This window comes from Cyclopterus lumpus, chromosome 9, assembly GCF_009769545.1.
Source record: "Cyclopterus lumpus isolate fCycLum1 chromosome 9, fCycLum1.pri, whole genome shotgun sequence".
Taxonomy (NCBI): Eukaryota; Metazoa; Chordata; class Actinopteri; order Perciformes; family Cyclopteridae; genus Cyclopterus; species Cyclopterus lumpus.
Window position 1 is genome coordinate 21,778,875 of NC_046974.1, and position 20,172 is coordinate 21,799,046.

At 41.6% G+C, this 20,172-nt stretch overlaps 1 protein-coding gene across 1 annotated transcript; it reads right to left on the reverse strand.

Annotated features, from left to right (window-relative positions):
- Positions 1 to 1,110: 1,110 nt before the first annotated feature.
- itga2.2 (integrin, alpha 2 (CD49B, alpha 2 subunit of VLA-2 receptor), tandem duplicate 2) lies at positions 1,111 to 18,614 on the reverse strand. The gene is made up of 30 exons (XM_034542164.1): positions 18,473 to 18,614; positions 16,872 to 16,995; positions 14,947 to 15,056; positions 14,613 to 14,704; positions 14,166 to 14,280; positions 13,727 to 13,854; positions 13,477 to 13,625; positions 13,115 to 13,265; positions 11,076 to 11,241; positions 10,752 to 10,828; positions 9,985 to 10,123; positions 8,503 to 8,648; positions 8,246 to 8,389; positions 7,914 to 8,117; positions 7,618 to 7,748; positions 7,325 to 7,488; positions 6,651 to 6,802; positions 6,387 to 6,497; positions 5,996 to 6,081; positions 4,406 to 4,547; positions 4,180 to 4,263; positions 4,015 to 4,091; positions 3,808 to 3,891; positions 3,604 to 3,706; positions 3,398 to 3,508; positions 3,027 to 3,137; positions 2,427 to 2,540; positions 2,221 to 2,310; positions 1,977 to 2,093; positions 1,111 to 1,831 (listed from the first exon to the last, which is right to left on the reverse strand). Exons 1-30 carry the CDS (start codon positions 18,516 to 18,518, stop codon positions 1,742 to 1,744), a joined length of 3,558 nt encoding a protein of 1,185 aa, XP_034398055.1. The 5' UTR covers positions 18,519 to 18,614; the 3' UTR covers positions 1,111 to 1,741.
- Between the last annotated feature and the right edge of the window lie 1,558 nt (positions 18,615 to 20,172).

Sequence of the window (20,172 nt, forward strand, 5' to 3'; positions counted from 1 at the left end):
TTATTTATTTATATATTTTTTTGCGCTAAAAAGCCTCAAATTCCATTCTGCTCAGAACATGCATGACAACATTATTGTTTTACATCAAATGAAATAAATGAGAAAAGAAAAGTTAATGACACATCTTTTAAAAAGGATATGTGTAAAAAAGAAATAAAAATAAGGATCACAGTCACGCCAAATAAAAAGAGACAACAGTTATCAAATCATTTACTATGACATCATCTTTTTGGGTGTGTGGGGCGGGGGGGGGCAATGTGTGAGCATTCATCCCATTGTGCCACGGGTCAAGTTTGTTTGGCTGTAACTGCCAATCATCTGCGGGGATGAAAGGTGTTTTCACACACTTCCCCACCTGTATCACATTTCATCAACTATGGAAAAAGGCAAAACAAAATAATATGTTACTTATTAGAGATACATCGCATATGTCCATCCTGCCAAAAGTGAATGCTAGAAAAGATGCTGCTAGTTGGCCCGTTTTGAAAAGTAAAGGCAATCATTCACACTCCGACACAGTCGAGGGACGGACCAACCAACCCGACTGTGGCAGAACGCGACAGTCCAAACAACGCGAGGAAGTTAATGGAGTTTGAGAGGGGAATTAAATTGTACTTGTGCGTTTATTTTGGAGGATAAGTGGTCCGAAGAGAGTTAGTTATTACAGGAGAAACACAATCCGAAAATGGGTCTTAATATATTGATTGATATGAGGGGGCTCGAGTCATCGCCAGAGCAGTGGGAAAGCCAACTTGTCATCTGTATCATGCTGCCACCTTGTGGAGAAGGTCCGCCAATACACATGAGATGTGAATGAACCTGTTGGGTGACACGCGTCCTCTCCGACACGTTTCCCCTCTGCAGCGAAACGATATTAAAGATGAAGCAACTGCTTTGAGTTTTTTTTTTTTTTTAAACGTGAGATCCAAAAAAGCCAATCTTTTTGTTTTTAAACGGTTTTCTGAAATTGAATAGGCAAATAAAACATTAATCAAGAAACAATCATCTGCAGATAATGAAAACACAATATGCTACTGAAATGTACACACCTGACAAGTTGTGCCACTAGTGGTAAACAAAAAAACTCATCAATAACAAAAACAACAGCTATTCCATTGACCCATATTGCCTCTAATTTTTTCATATTATAAAACCCAATATGAACGATAATCATTTTATCTTACAGAATGTACAGTACAAACACAGCGACAGATTTCACTCGTCACAGGATAGCTATTGTTTCGGCAAGAAAAAGCCCCGAGTGCCAGAAGAGACAGCAAAGCAGTTTGTGCTACGCATTTGCATTATAAAAAAAAAAAAAATGCTATTTCTCAACCATGTTGCCCTGAAGTGTTCAGAGCAAAAGGCACTGGGTAAATTAGATGCCTTTACAGTGTAAAACTAAACTTCATCCGCGAAAAAAATACAGTTCTTACAAAGTCAGTGCAGAACAGCAACCAGTCAATGTACAGTCCACAAAGCTAAACAAACAAAACAAAGTAATAATAATCCCCTGTAACAAACAAATGGAACCCTTGGACAGAGGTCCAAATGCTAGTTATCCACAAACTGAAAAGCCTCCATTTAATCAGCCCGACGTCCAGTGATTGAGCCGCAGTCCGTTTGCAGAAGCAGTGACGTGTTGCCAGTGTTCCTCACTGGTTACGATCCAGTGAGGAGAGAAGGCTGTGTGTGTGTGTGTGTGTGTGTGTGTAGGGGGGGGGGGGGGGGTCTCCTCAGCTCACAGCACCTCGTCTACATGCGGGTGGCTCTGCTCGTCTTCATCGGCCTCCATCTGAAGCTGCTGGTACTTTCTTTTGAAAAACCCGAACTAGAAAAGTAAAAAGGGATTCAGTTTACAAGTCAAGATTTCTTTTGAATTCATAGACATGAAGCTGCGCATTTCTATGAAAACACAGATCGGGTTTATTATCAGTGTTATTCTCTATGAATATTCACTTCATCCTGTACATCACCTTCCACAGCAGCCCAACGGCCAGAGCCAGCAGCAGCAGTCCGGCGATCGCGCTGCCGACGATCACTCCCACTGGAACGTCGGCTTTCTCTCCGGGTTTGCTGATCGTCACCACCACCTGGACAGAGAGGAGGGCCGGGGGTCATGGTCTGTGTCACGCCTGATGCCACATGACACTACGCCCACTCCGACAGAAGTCTCTCCCTTCTTCAATCTTCCCCCGATGCGAAGCACGGAAATCTTACCGGCAGCCGCTTGAGGCCGATGACGAGCAGATCGGGGTTCGGGGTCTCGACGTCGACATCGGAGGTCAGCTCAATGGTCTGATAGGCGGCCTAGCACAAGTGAGAGCGCCATTAAAATTAGTTTAGTCGATGCGAGCAGACAAAACAACCAGCAGTAAAGAAATATATCAATAAACATGTATCATTGGACATATATATATATATACCGAGATAAACGTGCCACTCCAGATCCTCGTTTTGACCTTCACGAAGTACTCGCTTTTAGTTTCCGTGTCCTTGAGGATGCATTTGATGTACTTGCATTCTGCGCTCTTGCAGTCCTGCAAGTTCAAAAACACAACAACAACAAATCAGTACACTACAACAGTACATTACAGTGCAATAATAAATTAAAAAAAGACTTTTATTCTGCATCGGGGTTATTTAAAAAAACAAGACAACAATGTACGTTCAACTTTTTGATATTAGTTTAAACTATATGAGTTGAGCTGATTAATGAGGTATACAAAGGAGAGGTATTAATACAATCTTAACTAAAATAAAGTAAAATATTCAACACATAAAACATGAAGATGAATAACAATGAACTCAATGATTCATTCAGTTTGATAGAAAATATAAAGCGAATGAATATGCATCAAACCACAGATATAGGAGAATATAATATAACATCACTGTGCAAAATATTTCACCGCGTTATCGAATCGCAATATTGAGAAATGAGCTCTAGGTTTAGTAGTGCGCCTCGCTCGTGTCTCAACGTGAAAATAAGTTGACATAAATGTGCGTCGGTGAGAACATCTGACCAGCTTCTCCGTGCCTCTCAGACTCTCCTCGGAGAAGGACGCGGTGTGGCTCTTCACGCCGATCTTCAGAGGATCCACCAGGCCGCTGGAGTCACAGCTGACGGCTCCGCCCTGCAGGCGGAGAGTGTTCTCCATCACCACATGACACACTTTGCTTAAAAGTCAAAGACATTTTCTCTTTTTTTTTTTTTAAACTAAACTTGGCTTTAGATATTTATTTGTGGAGCGTCAGATTATAGAATAGTTTTAAAGTCTTTAATGTTTGAATTACAGCTACAACATTAACTAGGGCATTTATGAATGCATTTATAAATGTATGTATTTAAACTCTTTAAAAAGCGCCTGGTGTTTGGTGAATCCCGGTAACTCACTGCTTGCGTGTCCACACCGGTGACATAGAGGAGCGGATTTCCACCTTTCGTGGTCACCGGCAGAGCGATGGTCAGATACAGGAGGCTGACAGGGAAGTTACTTGTTGAAACCTTCAAATGCAATTTGTTTTAATTGATATATTTCTTCATAACGAACACATAACAAATACAATGAGGAATTAGATTGCGACATTCATCAATCGCACCTTCACAGTGAAGTTGAACTCTGGGCCGATGTCATCGAGGCTTTTCACCGTTGTTACCACGGGAACGGCGGCATCTGCCACGTAGAAATTGATGTTGGACTGCCTGGGACCAAGAGAGCACAGCGATCAGGAGTTTGATCAACGGTGCGATTAAAATGAGGAAAAAATAAAACACAAAATGGAAGTAACAAAAAGCGGAATCACCTCGATAAAACAATGCCCGCATCATATCGCACAGGAATGGACATGTCCACCGTGTTGTCTGCAGGTCTTTCCTCTTTACCATCACTGTAGAGAATTAGTTTAAAAAAAAAGAAGAAAAAAAAAGAAGGTACAGAACAATATCACAGAGTTGACCATTTTGATTAACAGTCACAATCTTTTATTGCATTTATAACTATATAAGCGTACCTCTTGGCCTCAAACTTCACCTCGGCTCGGTTTTGCAACTGTTCAAGATTGTAATCGAAATTCATCCGAAATTTCACCTGCAATTGAATGACAGTTAAACACATTTGCATGGCCAAAAAGAAATCCGTTCAAAAATATGACTATTTGTGTTTTTCTCGCACTTACCTCTTGGTCTGTTTTTAATGCCGGGTATCCCACTTGGCAGGTGACGGTCTGCGTTTGCGTTGCGGTGCATTTGACTCCGTCCGTCTGTGAATCCATAGATCTGAACAGTAAATAACTGCCATGTGGCTTTATCACACAAACAACACGTGAGGGGGACGGGGAAGTGCTCACGGATTTGGTGATCATACATTGATTTAGGGTGTGATGTGCAACTTTTTCCACTCACGGGAGGGAAGACAGAGGAGTAGAAGAGGTTGCCCGAGTATGTCGCCAAGACCTGAGTGTTGTACGCGTTCTCCTTCCTGTTCTTCACGACGACATTGAACGACAGCTCCTGGTTGTTGGCGCTGACCAGGACGGGAGCTGAGCTGCAACACAAGAGCTCGGCTTACAGTATCGGAACAAGAAGGAACGTTCAAAGTGATCTTTCCCCAAAGTTCACTCAAAGATGGGACCCACCGTGAGCTGTGGGGGATTTATTTGTATTGTTTTAAAGATTGTCGGCATTTGTCTTTCTTTTTTTTCTTCTTCTCATCAGCATCCGTAAATACAGTGGAGACACGCTGTACCTGAAAATGAAGTTGACCGGACGAACCCTAAAAAAGGCACAATACGTCCTTTAGCACAAAAACGCAACACGCGACCAAATCCACAGACATTAAAACTCCACGGCAGCTACAAAACCACATGCGATCACTGCACTTTAATATTAGCTGGTCAGTACAGCCTATGGGAGGTGCTTTGAATGTGTACCACGATGTACAATGTCAGAGTAAATATGGGATGGATCAGGGTCGTCGAGAATCATTATAGCATCTGACTTTGATGTAAACAAAAAATCAGTTTCACATCATAGTAATTCAAGCCCCAGGAAAAAAGAAACCTATATGTATTAAAATAGTTAAATATTTGTGACGAAGTAAGCAACACTTAAAAGTTAAAGTTCAGAAGAAAAACAAACATTCTTGGGTATAATTTATTGACTGTACTGTTCTAACTGGCAGACAATGTGATCTGTGTGCACTGAGAGGGCGTCGTGTGTGCAAAGTTATGGGTTGGTAATCTTCTTCAAAAACATTTGTTGTATTTGTTGAAACTTTCATGACATCAGCAATCATTAAATCAAATGCTCTGACAAAAAAAGTATCATCTGGTATCTGTGACTGTAAAAAGACTGAATGAGGACCGGATTAAATAATTACCATATTTGGAATTCTGAGGAGTGACTTAGAGACGTAGCCCCACCCTAAAGCATACTCTGCTACCAGATACTTTTGCAATCAGAGGAGTCGCCCCCTGCTGGCCAGTAGAGAGAATGCACGTTTTAAGACACTTCCACATTGGCTTCACTCGGGCAGAACCAGAGGTTGCCGCCTGGTACTAATAATAATAGCCATGTTGGTTGTGTTGACGTTCATAATGATGATTTTGGGGGAGTGCCTTCGAAAGGGAGGCCTGAAAGGACCTGAAAGGGTCTGCAAGCAAGCGCTGCTAACTTCTTTCATCGGAAAAGTATTGGCAACTCTGGGCCAGGTTTTTCTGTTGGATAGTGTTTAAAAAACGATCACCAACCCCGAGCTTTACGATAATCGATTATCCTCGCCTCACAAGGGACTCAGAGTAAAGCAAGACAAAGTCACAAGCAGCATTATTTCTACAACAACAAAAATCCTTTATCCTGAAGAACCAGTACCATCACACAAGCGAAACCATGAAACATATAGTATTATCTTGTCTTTACATCTAAACTGTACATATAAATGGACAGTAAGTATGACAGGTTACATCTTACACAAGCAAGGTCAGTGATTCTCACCTGGAAGCTTTCGTGTCCGTCTTCACACTCAGCACCAGATCACTGACACACACTTCGTCAGAGCCGCAGTCTTTTGTGAATGGGACCTGAAAAGGACAACAGAGCAGCAAACTCACATCACATGAGGGGAATCCATTATCTATTTACTGGATGGACTTTAATCTTGTGGCTGGGAAACACAAGCTCACGTGACTTCACTGAATCACTTTAAACGTTTTGAAAAGCCAGTAATGATCACACACCGTGTCATTTTAAATGACCGCGCAGACGATTCTGCTACATAACAACTACGTTTAAAGTCTTCGTCCCCTGATCGGTTTCCTGTGGACCTTTTTGAAGACCAAAACAAAACAGCGATTCAGAGAGGTGGTGTACTGTACAAGTCACTTACAAAGAACTCCCAGGCACTTGGAGACGACATATCGAGGACGGGGTTCACATCTGCATTCTGCTGCTCAATCTCTACTTTCAGACTGAGGGAATTGACAAAGTCTGGCGCCTCCTGTTGAAGAAACCATACACGGACAAATCAGCTGGTTATATTCCAAATACCTTTTTTTGGGGGGAAAAAAACAACAAAGAAATATGAAGTAATATCTCTACATGCCTTATGTCTTATTTGCTGACTGCAAAACAGATGATTTTCATCCCTTACCTGAACATAAACCTGGTAGTCCAGACACAGGGGCGCAGAGGATATTTTTGCTTTTTCTGTGAGGAGGCGTTCATTGTTCTTCGTGAACAGTCCTCTTGACGTCACTCGTGAAGCCTGCAGGTCAGCGTCCAGAGTCAGAGTGTAGGATATATCTGAAAGAAGAAGAGTGCGATATTTCTTTAACCTTCAGACAGTGCTGGGCTAGCTGTTTCGCCTGCTTTCAGTCTTTGTGTTATGCTAAGCTAACCAGCTTGTGGCTCTTGCTTCGTATTTACCGTACAGACACGAGAGTGGTTTTGATCTTCACATTGACTCCCGGCAAGAAAGTAAACAAAGCAAAGTGTATTTCCCAAAACTGTAATTCAATTTCCCAAAATTCAGGGTTGTGGGATCAGGACGACGCTACTTGCGCTAACCGCAAGAGCAAAGTGGCGGCGATTCGCTAGCCAGTGGAGCACGCTGGGAGTCACATGCACCAACATGGGCGCACGGCCAGACCAGCTACGGAAAAGATGAAGCTTGGATTACAACAAACACAGAGGGAGAGGGACTTCATTCTTTTCTCAGGACGCCACTACTTATACATCCTTACATAGCAAATAGTTGTTTGCTGAATTTAGCACCTTTAAGTAACAGGAATCTACTTATTCTTGAGAAGGGGTAATCAGATTTACCAATGGGTCCCACGGGCTCCTTAGGCCTGAACGCAGCTCTGAAGCAGAGGTTGGTGTTGAAACACGTAAGCTTGCGTCCATTAAGGTCGCAGGGTTTGTTGAAAATGTTGATTTTATTGGGGTTGAAAGAAGCTTTAGCCGAGACGGACGCCACTCCTCTGGACCTAAAAACCAAGTACAGTTTTAAATGATCACAAACATCCTTGTCGATTCTATGATATAATGTGGCCAATCATGACATTATTTACCCACTTTCTGATCACTCACACTTTATTACAGGTTGCCAAACTTACCAGAGTTGCACCACTTTGCCATATGCGCCAATGGAGATGTCAGGGATCGTATCATCATTCAGATCTTTGTAGCTATCTAGGGACCTTCCAAAATACTGCATCTGAGGATCCAGTTTGGAGCCAAGGATTCTCTGGAAGAGATTATCAACAATGATCATCGTTCAAAATAAATAAATAAATAAATAAATAAATATATATATATATATATATATTATATATATATATATGAGATAGTTTATAGTTTGTTTAGGACAAACGGCCTTCTCAGTCAGTCAGATACGAATTCCTCTCCGTACCTGTGAGAACTGTTTGTTTAATGCCTTCTTCTCCCCGTTGTAGATGTAGATGACGCCTTTCCCGTCGTCCTCTAGCGGAGCTCCAACCACAACGTCATTGTAACCGTCCAGGTCCAGGTCCGGAACGGCAGAGATGGCCATCCCAAAGCGCGCGTTCTCAGTCGGGGGCGGACCACTGAGGAATCCTTGCTCGTTCAGTATACCCTTCAGGTCATTACAACAGAGAATACGATGGATATGGCGCTACAGTTCCTTTCAATTCGAGAAAACTACAAATTAAATCCAGCTTTGAGAATATCTTTACGATAAGAATATCGCCCGTTTTTTTTCACCTTGGTGACAGAGAAGAGGTAGACCCTGCCTTCCTCTCTCTTCAGATCGCTCATGAACATGGGCGCACCAACCAGCAGGAGGTCCGTCACCCCGTCTCTGTCCACGTCCAGGGGGCACAGGACGCTTCCAAAGTACGACCCAATCTAGGACAAGTAGCAGCCGTTTACTGGCGAGGAGTCTAATTTGTTTCGACACGTACAAAAGTAGGTTCCAGGGGGACAAAAACGTGAATACCACGTCCCTCTGTTGTCAGTACCTGTTTCCCTCTCTCTGAGTCGATGATGGCAGGTTGCTTCTGGGCGTTGACGGTGTAGACGATAACTTGTCCGGAGTGGTTGGAGCGAGGTGCGCCGGCCACAAAGTATTCTGTGAGCCTGTCGCTCAGTGTGGTGACAGAATAACCTGAAAATGACCGTAAATACCACATTTAAATAGCCGACATCTGAATTTGGGACAACTTTTTACTTAAATAGTGGCAACTAAATGTATTCAAGTACTGGTCTCTATAGAGCATTTCCATTTTGTTATGCTACTTATACTTTTTGCTCCTCCATTCAATTTTTGTATTCTGTTTTATTTTTTATAATTAGTAGTTCATTTACACCTACACAAAAGGTGTTGACACACACACACACACACACACACACAAACACACATTACTCTGACGAGGCAGGCGTAGGCTGGGTGCAGCTATTCTGGGAAGTAAGCGATTTCACTAAACTCTATAACAAGAAAAATAACAGGGTAAGTGTTCCTGCTTCAACACGTACAATGAGGTCAACAACAGCGAGACCAAGAAGAGCGGTTTATACACGCCTGTGTATATATATATATATATATATAATAAAAATTTTTTTATTTATTACGACAGGCACCAAACTATGATGTTTGTACGTAGTTATCAGGTCTACCCCTGCAAATTACAACATCAAAATGCTGCTTATACTTAAATGAATCAGGAGTAACAAATCAGTAATATGATAATAACAACAACAACAATAAACTGACAGTCTGCAATCTACACAACTCATATTTTTGATACTTTATGTAATTTCTTCTGACATATTTGTGTACGTTTACTTGATTTTTTTTAACTTATGTAATATTTGGAATGCAGAACTTTTTATTGTTGTGTACATTGTAACATGTAATGTTACCATAGTATTTACTTTTATATAAATAATTAGTGCATAATCTGAACACGTCTTCCACCCCTCTACTTAGGCCAGCCCTTTTAACAGTGTCACTGCAGTAATATGCATCTGAACGCACAACGCGTGTATTTTAAGTTTAATTTAATTAATTATAATTTTAAAGGGTTCAGTAATTATCCTAACAATCCAAAAAGGGAGATAATGTATGGTGTTAGAAATGTTACAATATATATATATTATATATTTAAATATCTGGTAGCTCTAACCCTGAAGCTTCTACTGAATATTTCTATAGAATAATCAGAAGAGATGCTGCAAACATCTTTCTAGGAAGTTCTGCCTCTGGTACCGGCGGTGAGCCGGCTGAGAAGCTGGCGATTTCAACCAATCAGTTCCCACTTGAAAAGGCCACAGATCTTTAGAGAATAGAGTTTTGTTGAGATTGTACATTTGTACAGAAACAAGGCTGAGAGGGTGGCTGCAGGTTCCAGCAGCCACCCTCCGCTAATGTGTGGTTTCATGCAAGGATTTTCAAGGAACCGGATCAAAAACGTAAATGCAGAGGACAAACTGTAAATGCATACCCAGTAATGAGCTGTGGTTTCTGTCTTGTAGCGTTCCCTCAAAGGCCGAGAAGGGGAGAACGTCCGCTTTCGACCCCTTTTGATGGACGACAGTCCCGCTCCAAGCATAGGCCCCCACTGCTCCCAGCATCATCACATCCTTAAACGGCACAGGTCAGAGACCAGTCAGCGTATAACATACCAACACAACCGCGGATCACAGCATTCGTCTTTTTGGTTTGGGTTTTGAAATGCATCAAAAACGGACGTTAGTCCACAGAGTTTTCCCCAGTAAAAACAAAGGAAATTATGAAAAACCACAAAAGGGCGGGCAGTGTGAGAACAGAACATGTCAATAAAAAAAAAAAGGGCCGCTGAGAAGGCCGCCTTGGTGCAGCTGTTGTGAAAGGGGTCGCTGGTGCGACTCCGTGACCAGCTTCATTGTCGTTTGAAACCCGCCGGCGGTGTTTTGATAGCTGCAGGGGTTACTGTTCTCTATTTAATCAGTATCACGTATTTTCATAGCTTTGATAGCATAGACCTGTGGCCCAGTGGTGTATGAGTCTACATGTGGAACATGACATTTATTCCCCCGCAGTGTCAGAATCACCGTATGTGATGTGTGGCAGAATATAGATTAAAAACAGACAAACATTATATGTGCCGGCAAAATTCTTGTTGATGCTTTGGCCTTCACACTGGACTTCCTTCTTCACGCTTTCCCACTAAACCACGTTCCTCATTGGTTTTTGATTGAAAAACAAACATTTAGAGGCAGCGCTCCGTACCTGTTGGCTGGCGTAGTGAGCGCTGAATCCGACCTGGGACATCTCCATCTCGAAGTTGTCGCCCCCTTTCCCGGTGCCTTGTGGGAACAGAGAATCGTGTCAACGCCAGAATCAAGTGCAGTGGGGCAGATCCAGAATCAGACAAAGTGAAAAAGACAGACATTTCCTTTTGATCTCTCTTGGAAACTTCGGCTGTGACCGACATGTTGTGACTCGCTTGGGTGAGGAGCTTTGGAAAGAGGGTTTGAAGGAGCATGCGGTGTCAAGTAAATTACACATTACGGGCCGTGCAACAGCAAGAGGGGGAATATTCCCATCATGCACCTTCTATGTTGAAGATTCGGCTCCCCAGTGCTCCCGTGATGGTGGAGAGGGCCGCCTCTTCCGACACATTGAAGAAGTACTTCTCTTTGGGTATGCTGGCGATGGACTTGATTTCTTCTATCAGGTTGTCTGTGTTGATGTTGTTTCTGGTGTAATAACCCAGGACCTAGGTAGAAAAGATGAATGAGGAAACACCACAAACTCAGGATAGCAGCGAGAAAACAAGGAATGGGTCCTGTCATGCCCTCCTCCTCACCTGCCTACTCCCTCTCTATCTCTCTCTTGGTGTGTAGGTGGCTAATTGCTGATGTGAACCTGGTGTGCTGGAGTTGGGGCTTGATTGACCAGCTGCCTTCAAAAGCTCCACTCCTGCTCTCAGTCTGCGCCGGACTATAGACTCAGTTCGAGTTAGTTTTAGCTGCCGCTAAGACGTAACTATTTAGATTCTGAAAACGTCCTGTTGATCCCATGTCCTAACCGTGCCTGTCTTCTTGCTCAGGACCAGCAGCTGGATTATTGCCCCGACTCCAGCTCCAGAGTTCTGCCTGCCTGTCTACCGGCCTGCTTACGCTATTGGACATTTCCAATGAACCTCTGACTTTAACTCCCATCTCAGCCTCTGTGTCCAAAACCTGGCCACCTTAACAGGTCCAGGTGAAAACATTAAACACATCCAAACATCAAACCAATCAGAAATGTATGCACATGTGAGATTTTGGCATAAGAATGATTATCAGATTATTAGAAGTGAACTAATGGCAGCAGGGTCGCCAGGGTTCATTTTACAGTCGTCCCACTGTAATCCACTTTACATTATATTACTGTAATAATGCAACATGCATATTTACAGTAATTTACTGCATTTTCTTGATTGGACCCTAGAATACTGGCAGCAGAGTTGCCAGTACATTATTTTTTTTCTGCAGTTTATTTACTGTAAATGTAATGTTACTGTTATACTATACTTAAGCAATAAGGTTCGAGAGACAGTCCATAATGTCCATAATGTCCTGTTCAAGGCTTTGCCTAACAACACCCTTGAACAGGACGTTATTGACGATACAGTAATGCCACGGGTACCTTATTGCTTTTATAATACAGTTGCCTGCGACATTATAAATAATAAGTAAATAGTAAGCTCCCTTTTAGCACAAAATAGATGTAGCCACCAAATGTTGTGTATCGCATTTCAGTAGCCTAGAGAAAATAGTTCCCGGGACAGCATTAGGAACAGCATTGGGAACATCACTTTTGTTAGCCTAGCTAGATCTCGCACCATCTCATTCATTCACATTGCTCATTTTGTAAAAGTTGACATTAAAATAACAAAAATGACAATGGGACACTAACTAACGGCCGCGCAAAATCCACCTGTTATTTTGAGTGTGCACTGATATGGAACGCTCAGATAAATATAGGACTTTATGGCGTTTCTCAATAACAGGTAGATTTTGCGCACATACACACACACACACACACATATATATATATATATATATATATATATATATATATATATATATTTATTAGGTACTGCTCGCGCATGAAGTACGTCTTAAAGGCGTTACGCAGCATTGAAACAACCAGTGGATCGCAGCATGAGGAGCGTCCTCATGCTGCGATCACACCAAACGTGTTGCGAATATTCGCAACACGTTTGGTGTGATCGCAGCATAGGAAACTACAAAGATGGCGGCGGGGTCAATGTAACTGCTTTATTGTTTCAGAGGCTTTACAGACTAAAAAGTCCCCTGCACAGTAAATTATAGCTGTGTTTTTTTTTTGTGCTAGAACTGTTTAGAATTTTTTTTAAACAGATTTATATTCTGTATGTTAACTTGCTGATGCTTGAATTTTGCGCATAATGCGATTGATCGCAGTTAATCACAGAAAAACATGCGATTAATCGATTAAATTTTTTTATCTTTTGCCCAGCACTAATATATATACACATATATATATATATATATATATATATATATATATATATATATATATATATATAGAAAATTGGTAGTAAATGGCAGAGCATCACTTACAGCGATACCAAAGCGGGTGATGCCTTGCTTCTCGCACTCGGCAAGGACATTTTCTCTGAAAGACCTGTCGTGAGACTCCCCATCGGTGACGACCACCATCACCTTGGCGGCGCCTGGTCGACCGCCGTTGCTTTCATGGAAACCCCACTGACTGAAGAGAGAAGACAAAGTGGGCACTTTTGAGTTACTGTTTGTGGTTTTATCATTAAAAAGAAATAATACAAATTGTGAATAAGAGATTTTAAAAATGCAGAACGAATGGAACAGCATAGTAATTATGAGGAGAAGAAGTAAACAGATCAAACCCATGAGTAAACAAATAACCAGATATGCAGAGAAGGCCGTTTTACTGCAGCACCAACCTGGCGTATTGGATGGCGTGGAAGGTGTTGGTAGAAGAACCGTACATTTGTGTGATTCTGGACACCGCAGCCAAAACCTCATCTTTGGTTTTAAACTCGTTGAGTTTGAGTTCAAACTTGGACTCGACGCCGTACTGAATGACGCTGACCTGGCGCGATGAAGCACAGACAGCCGTCAGCACAATGACCACGAGGACATCCCCTGCTTGATCTATCCTTGAATCTCCCCGTGAATGAGACGTGACGTTACCTGTGTGCTTTTGGGCCCGATGTCGAGTGCAGGTATCAATTTCCGGAGGAACTCGTTCATTGGAGCCCACGGGTAAATGCTGTTGGATCCGTCCAAAACTATCACGATGTCCATCGGCCCTCCGCATGCTAGAGAGACACATAGTGAAACATTTGAGCAGTGGTGAGGAATGGAAAAATATAAATATACATTTAAATACAGTATAAAAAAATAAATGCCGATATATACAAATACATACATACACACACACATATATATATATATATAATTACATATAAATATATGTATATATATATAAAAAATATATATGAATGGAAGTATAATAATATAAATGCATATACATAAATATATATAGAAATATACATATATAAATATATACATATATGTATAATACATATCTATATATATATAGATATGTATTTAAAAAGTCCTATCTTACACTGGATGGCAGGAGAGAAGGCGGGTTGAGGTTGAAAGAGGGGGCTCAGTCTTGCACATATTCCTGGGTAGAAGATCTGATCGCCACAGCGTTGTCCCCAAAGAGGGCCGCACATCTGTATCAGACGAGAGGAGACTTTTAAAAGCTCCCAACACTATCTCACATCTGGGCTCAACAGTGAAATGAATAGTTTTTGATTGCAAGTTGGACTTATGTCATATTCAAAGTGTTGTGGTCAGTGCCGTGGCTGAGTGCGACACTGCTTGCTGCTGCAGCTATTCACCAAAGCCGCAGGCACACCTCTTTCCACAAGGAAAAAAAGCACTTTAAGTGAATTTCAAAAAGGAGGCCACGACTTCATCCAGGAGTCACTCAAAAGGCTGCGTTACTAAACATGCACTAACAATTTCAACGTTCCACCAAAGCTGGTATCATCATAAATCGTACCATCAAACCATTGACTGCAGGCATCCGGGTCAGAGTCAAACCCAGGCACATCTCGTCGTTGACGTTTTTAACATCGGGGATACTAACGGAATCTGTGGATGACGTGTCAAGGACAACAAATTAGCTCTCACATTAAAGTTCAGATTGTTTGAATCTGGAATGTACACACTCATCATGAGCTGTGTGAACAAAACAACACGAAGAGAAAGCCAAATGTCTGGAGACCTCCTGGATTTGTTTTAAGGCACTGCTCTGCGGAGGCATTTTAAGTGCACGGCCAATGTTTGGTGGGAGAGGTCAGAGGTTAAACAACAAGACACCAGACTGTGTATACCTTGAAGGTCGAGCTTGTCACAGCTGTTTCTGGAGCCCGAGACTTGACACTTGTAAACATTCCCCTTCCTGTTTCGGCTGAAACCACTCCACGGGGCGCTGACCAGGAGCCTGCAAAATAAAACATTTCAAAAGTCTCATCGCTGAAGGTTCCTGTGCGCAGTGCTCGGCCGTCTGCCCGCGCAGCAGTCCGTGAGACTCATCCACAATCCTCCGATGCGGTCACACAAAGTCTAATCTACAGATGCTGACTCGTGGTATTTGCTACTTTGAAAACGTCACCGCAGTGGGCCGATCGTAACGCCAGAGCGATACAGAAGATCAGCATTAACATCACTCTGGAACAGGAAGTGTGTGCCAACGAGTCGAACGTGTGATTCGTTTAATGTTTTAATAAACGGCAAACAAGTTTCTACGAGTTCACAGACAGGAAGAATCAACTTCAAACACTCTACCCCCCCCCCCCACACCTATTTAAGATTGAGACCAAATTCAGAACCACCGGTGAAGGAAATACGTAAGACCCAATAATGCCATGAAGACGGCCTCTTCCCCACAGTGTCATCACTCTCCCCTCCCCCCCCCCCCCCCAACAGGGTCAAACAAGGTCAAACGAGTCCAGACAGTGACAGACAGTGACTCAGACCACATACAGACGTCCCTGAGAGGCTCGGTTACTGTTCACTGAAATGTTGCTTCAAGCGGGGCAGTGATGGTTTGTGTGACGCGTGCTCAGGTCAAACAGAAACAACGGAGCAAAACTACGCGTTTCTACAGTTTTGTACACCTTGGAGTCTTTGTTATTCCATGTTATTCAGCAATGGATGAATTTATTATTCATTACATTTTGTATTTTTGAGACCAAAATAGTAGTGGTTGCGCTGTATGGAAGATCATTATTTGATTGAAGTACAAAATTTAATAAAATAAAAAAAAAGGTATAGTAAATAAGTAATCACACAGTAAAAGGTACAATCAAAATTTTTCAAAAACTTCAATATCATGTAATCGGACTGAATAATTGCGCACTGGATTGCAAAAATTATTGATATTGCACAGTGGCTACGTTGGATTTATATTGCACATAATTGCAATAAGTGACTAAAATACATTTCCTGACAGTCTTAAAAAAGGAAAAGAAGGGTTTGGAGGACTTTGTGGAAAATAATCTTTGTGAAGAGCCAAACTAACAGCCGAGTTAGCATCTCTTTTTTTTTTTTTAAACCATGGTGTCCGTTGCCAAAAGCAACAACACGAATAGGTGGCGATTAAGAGAAGCAATGGTCGGCTCCAACGTCGCCACCAGTTCGGGCTCAGTGGTGGTGTGGCATAGCACAGTGGTTTGCAGAATACCTAGACACTGCTGATAAGCAGGTGCATCTCTGCACGGCGACACGCCTTTCATTTTCCAAAAATAGGCACTTCTACAGGAAAGGAACGTGACACAAAATGCACAAATCAGCTGAAAGATTCAGAAACATGCCGGTTGCTTTACACCAACAACTTGCACAGCCTTGAGATGTCAACACTGTAGACTAGAGCATATTTGGGGTTTTTTGTTCTTCTTTTTTTGCAGTCAACAGCTTGAAACTCAGTCAGTCTGGACCAAGACTGATCCCTGTGAAGAAAGTCCACACCTTGTTTTACCTGGAATTCCACCCCCGGCCTGGTGCACAGGCTTGTATTGACGGGTTGGCCCTCTGAACGTGTGTCTGCACCTTGTTTGCTCGAGAATAAAACTTCTCTCTGCGTAACATTCACGTACCCTGCGGATGTTTATTATCTTCTGCCCCTTTACTGCTCTTTCAAAGAAATATTAACTCAATGAATGATTAACCGGATTGCCACTTGAATGCTTTACACCGCACCATGGACAAGACACATGTTTGTGAAGGAAATGCAAAAAATTAAGCAAAGCATCAATACCATTTGCCTTGGTGGTTTGTCGCTTGTTGGACCGCGTAGCCAAACTCCTCCTCCGCCAGCCCGCTGAAAATCTTGGCGCCTGCGGTGCCGACATTAAAGGAGTGTGAGGGCCGGATTCTGTCCGCTGGTGGAGAAGAAAGAGTTGCATGACAGTGACACTGAACAACATCAAAAAAAATAAAAATAAAATAAATATATATATATATATATATATATATATATATATATATATATATATACATACACACACACACATAAAAACACATACATACACATAAATATGTATACACATATACATACATACATATTTATATACACACATACACACATATTTGTATGTATACATACATATATATGTATATTTACATAAATACATATACAGACATATATACATATTTGTATAAATACATATATATATAAACACATATATACATACACACATACAGTAAATATATGTATGTATACATACATATATATGTATATTTACATAAATACATATACAGACATATACATATTTGTATAAATACATATATATATATATATAAACACATATATACATACACACATACAGTAAATATATGTATGTATACATACATACATACACACACACACATATATATATACACACACACACACACACACAAAATGCACAATACTGATATATACAGTATTTAGCATTTTTGCATGGCTATTTGTGTATCTGAAAGTCAAAACAAAACTGTTATCAGGACTCTGGTTGTTTATGGGGAGAGGTTTCATGGTTTACCTTTCAGCATTCAGCAACAACACCAGCCATCCAGACTTCCTCTTTTTGAGTGAAGTGGGTGGATTTTAGTGGCTGAATCATGTACCTTTTTTCTTCTTTTTTTTTTAAACCCACATCAGCTTGACTCATGGCAGCTCACTAAAACCGGACTCATCATGGAGTGTTGCAAATTGCCACAATAGACACTGCGCATCCCGGAACTCTTGTGGAGTATAGATACTAAAGTGAGTGAGTCTTCCTGCAGAATCACACACACAAGCCCGTACAGGCAGAGCTCAGCTATCACCTCCCCCCCCCCCCCCATCACCCCCCTCTCCCCTCCCTCCCAGCAGGCGGAGGAATGTGGATGGGTGCTGGACTCGAGAGACCTTCACTTGCACAGCCTGCCTACCTGCAGCACTTTGCTCTGCAACAACAACAAAAACACTTCCAACTTCCAACATGCAAATGAAACGTCTCGTGGAGTAGTGGGCATCACACGCCACGCGATGCACTCTGGGACATGAAGCATTCTATCCGTGTGGGTTAACTTTGGATCGGGAGCGTGTACAAAAGCAGGGTGGAAAAAAAACACGAGAGGTGGACATGTCCAAACAGATGTGTGTTCAGTAGAAGGCTGCATACCGGGGCTGCTCTGCAGGTGCGTGTAAAGTGTATTAAAAAACCCATTTCATAATCACATTGAAAAGTCCCAAACAAACCGAGGTTATGAAAACTATATCAGAATCTTCGCATTTTCGTTTGGCGAAAATGATTTGCGTCTTCTTCTTTTTTTTAGTTGTACTCTTCGGGAGGATCGAGGCTCAAAGTGTGAAGAACAGAAGTGAGAACTTACTAATGATGATCACGGTGAAGAAGACGCTCCGCCAGGAGAACTCCATCGTCGTCCTTAGAGTCCATTAGGTGTGAGCCGATTGAATGGAGCCGCACGCACTTGTCAAAGTCGTGGCATGCGCAACGCGCTGGGAGTCGGCGGCGGTGACGCGCCGGACGCGTTCTCTAAATAAGGACACGCGCTCTGTCCTCTTACCTGCCGCGACCCACACTTTGACCCCCCACACCCCGTAGGTGTGGCCGCAGGGCGTGAAGGGAAGGCTGCGAGTAGAATCGGAGGTGGTTTAAACAGTAATCTACTGCGTGAGGTCGTCATTCCGGAGCCACAACATGAGGACAAACAACACTTAAATCAACATGTTTTTTTAAATTTATTTTTTATTCAGCCATGTTACACAATACAATAAGTATAGCCTATATATACAATCTAGTATATGGCTGAAAAGGCATGGGCAGAAGCATAATGTTTATATAAATCCTATACATTCTTATCAATTTGGCTACCCTCAAGATAATAAAATATATATAAAAAAAGAGAAGAAAAATACCCCCCCCCCCCCCAAAATAGTTTGACAAATAAAATGAAAAAATCCTTTTGAAAACCAAAAATTTGTTTCACATTCTATGTATATGTTAGCATTGATGCATAATGTATTCCAATAAAATAAATCAACATGAGACTTGTCTCGTGTCTCATCCTCCTGAATAAGTTATGTATTTAGAGACCAGTTGAGAGACAAGAAACAAAAAAAAAAATATATATATATATATATATATATGATATGAAGAAACAATAGGTATATTATGAGATATGTTAGAAGAATAAACAAAGTTGTTTTTTTTCCGTCTCTGGAAGCCAATGATTTTTAATTGGACCATATGTGTTAAGGACTTGGGCGGGATGGTGAGCGAGTTGAAGGGCATTTCATTTTTAATCAGTGGTTTCATTCCCAAAGGCTACTTTGGAAAGAAGTTTTGTTGCCGACCAGACAGATTATTACACCCTATGATGTCACATTGTTTGGCCAGCACGTAACTCCAGTTCTCAGTAATTTCAATGTTAACATCAAAGGGACACTAGACACAAAGTTTAGTAGTCACTGGAGATACTGAGAAACTGTGTGTGTGTGTGTGTGTGTGTGTGTGTGTGTGTGTGTGTGTGTGTGTGTGTGTGTGTGGCTCTGGAGGAAGTCTGTCTGACCCCAGTGACATCATCTTAGATATTTTTAACAGAAAGCCCGCATTGTGAACTGAGGTTGTGGAATTTTGAAAGATGGTGGGCATTTACCGGGCCGGGAGGAGGTCAAACTAAAAGATGCTTTTGTGGGAAATATAGAGTTTGCGCTTTTTGAGCTTGAAAAATGGTCATTCTAAAAGTCTAGATATTACTCAGAAGTCATTATTGCAGATATATGACAATACTAAAGAAAACTCAGAAGTTATTCCTTTAATTAGATTTGTATTATTGTTTGTATTTTAAGTGGATAGTTTTCATTACATTTTGTTATAGATTGCTACTGACTGTTTTACATTACATGGAGGATGCATGAAATTCTTCTTTGATATCTTTTAAGAAATCTTAAATATAATATTGTGCACCTATATAACAATGTTTGCAAAAAGATGTACCTCTACAATAAATCAATGTCTTTGTTGTTTTTTAAATTGTGTTTTTTTCCTGGGCACCAAAATATCATCTGT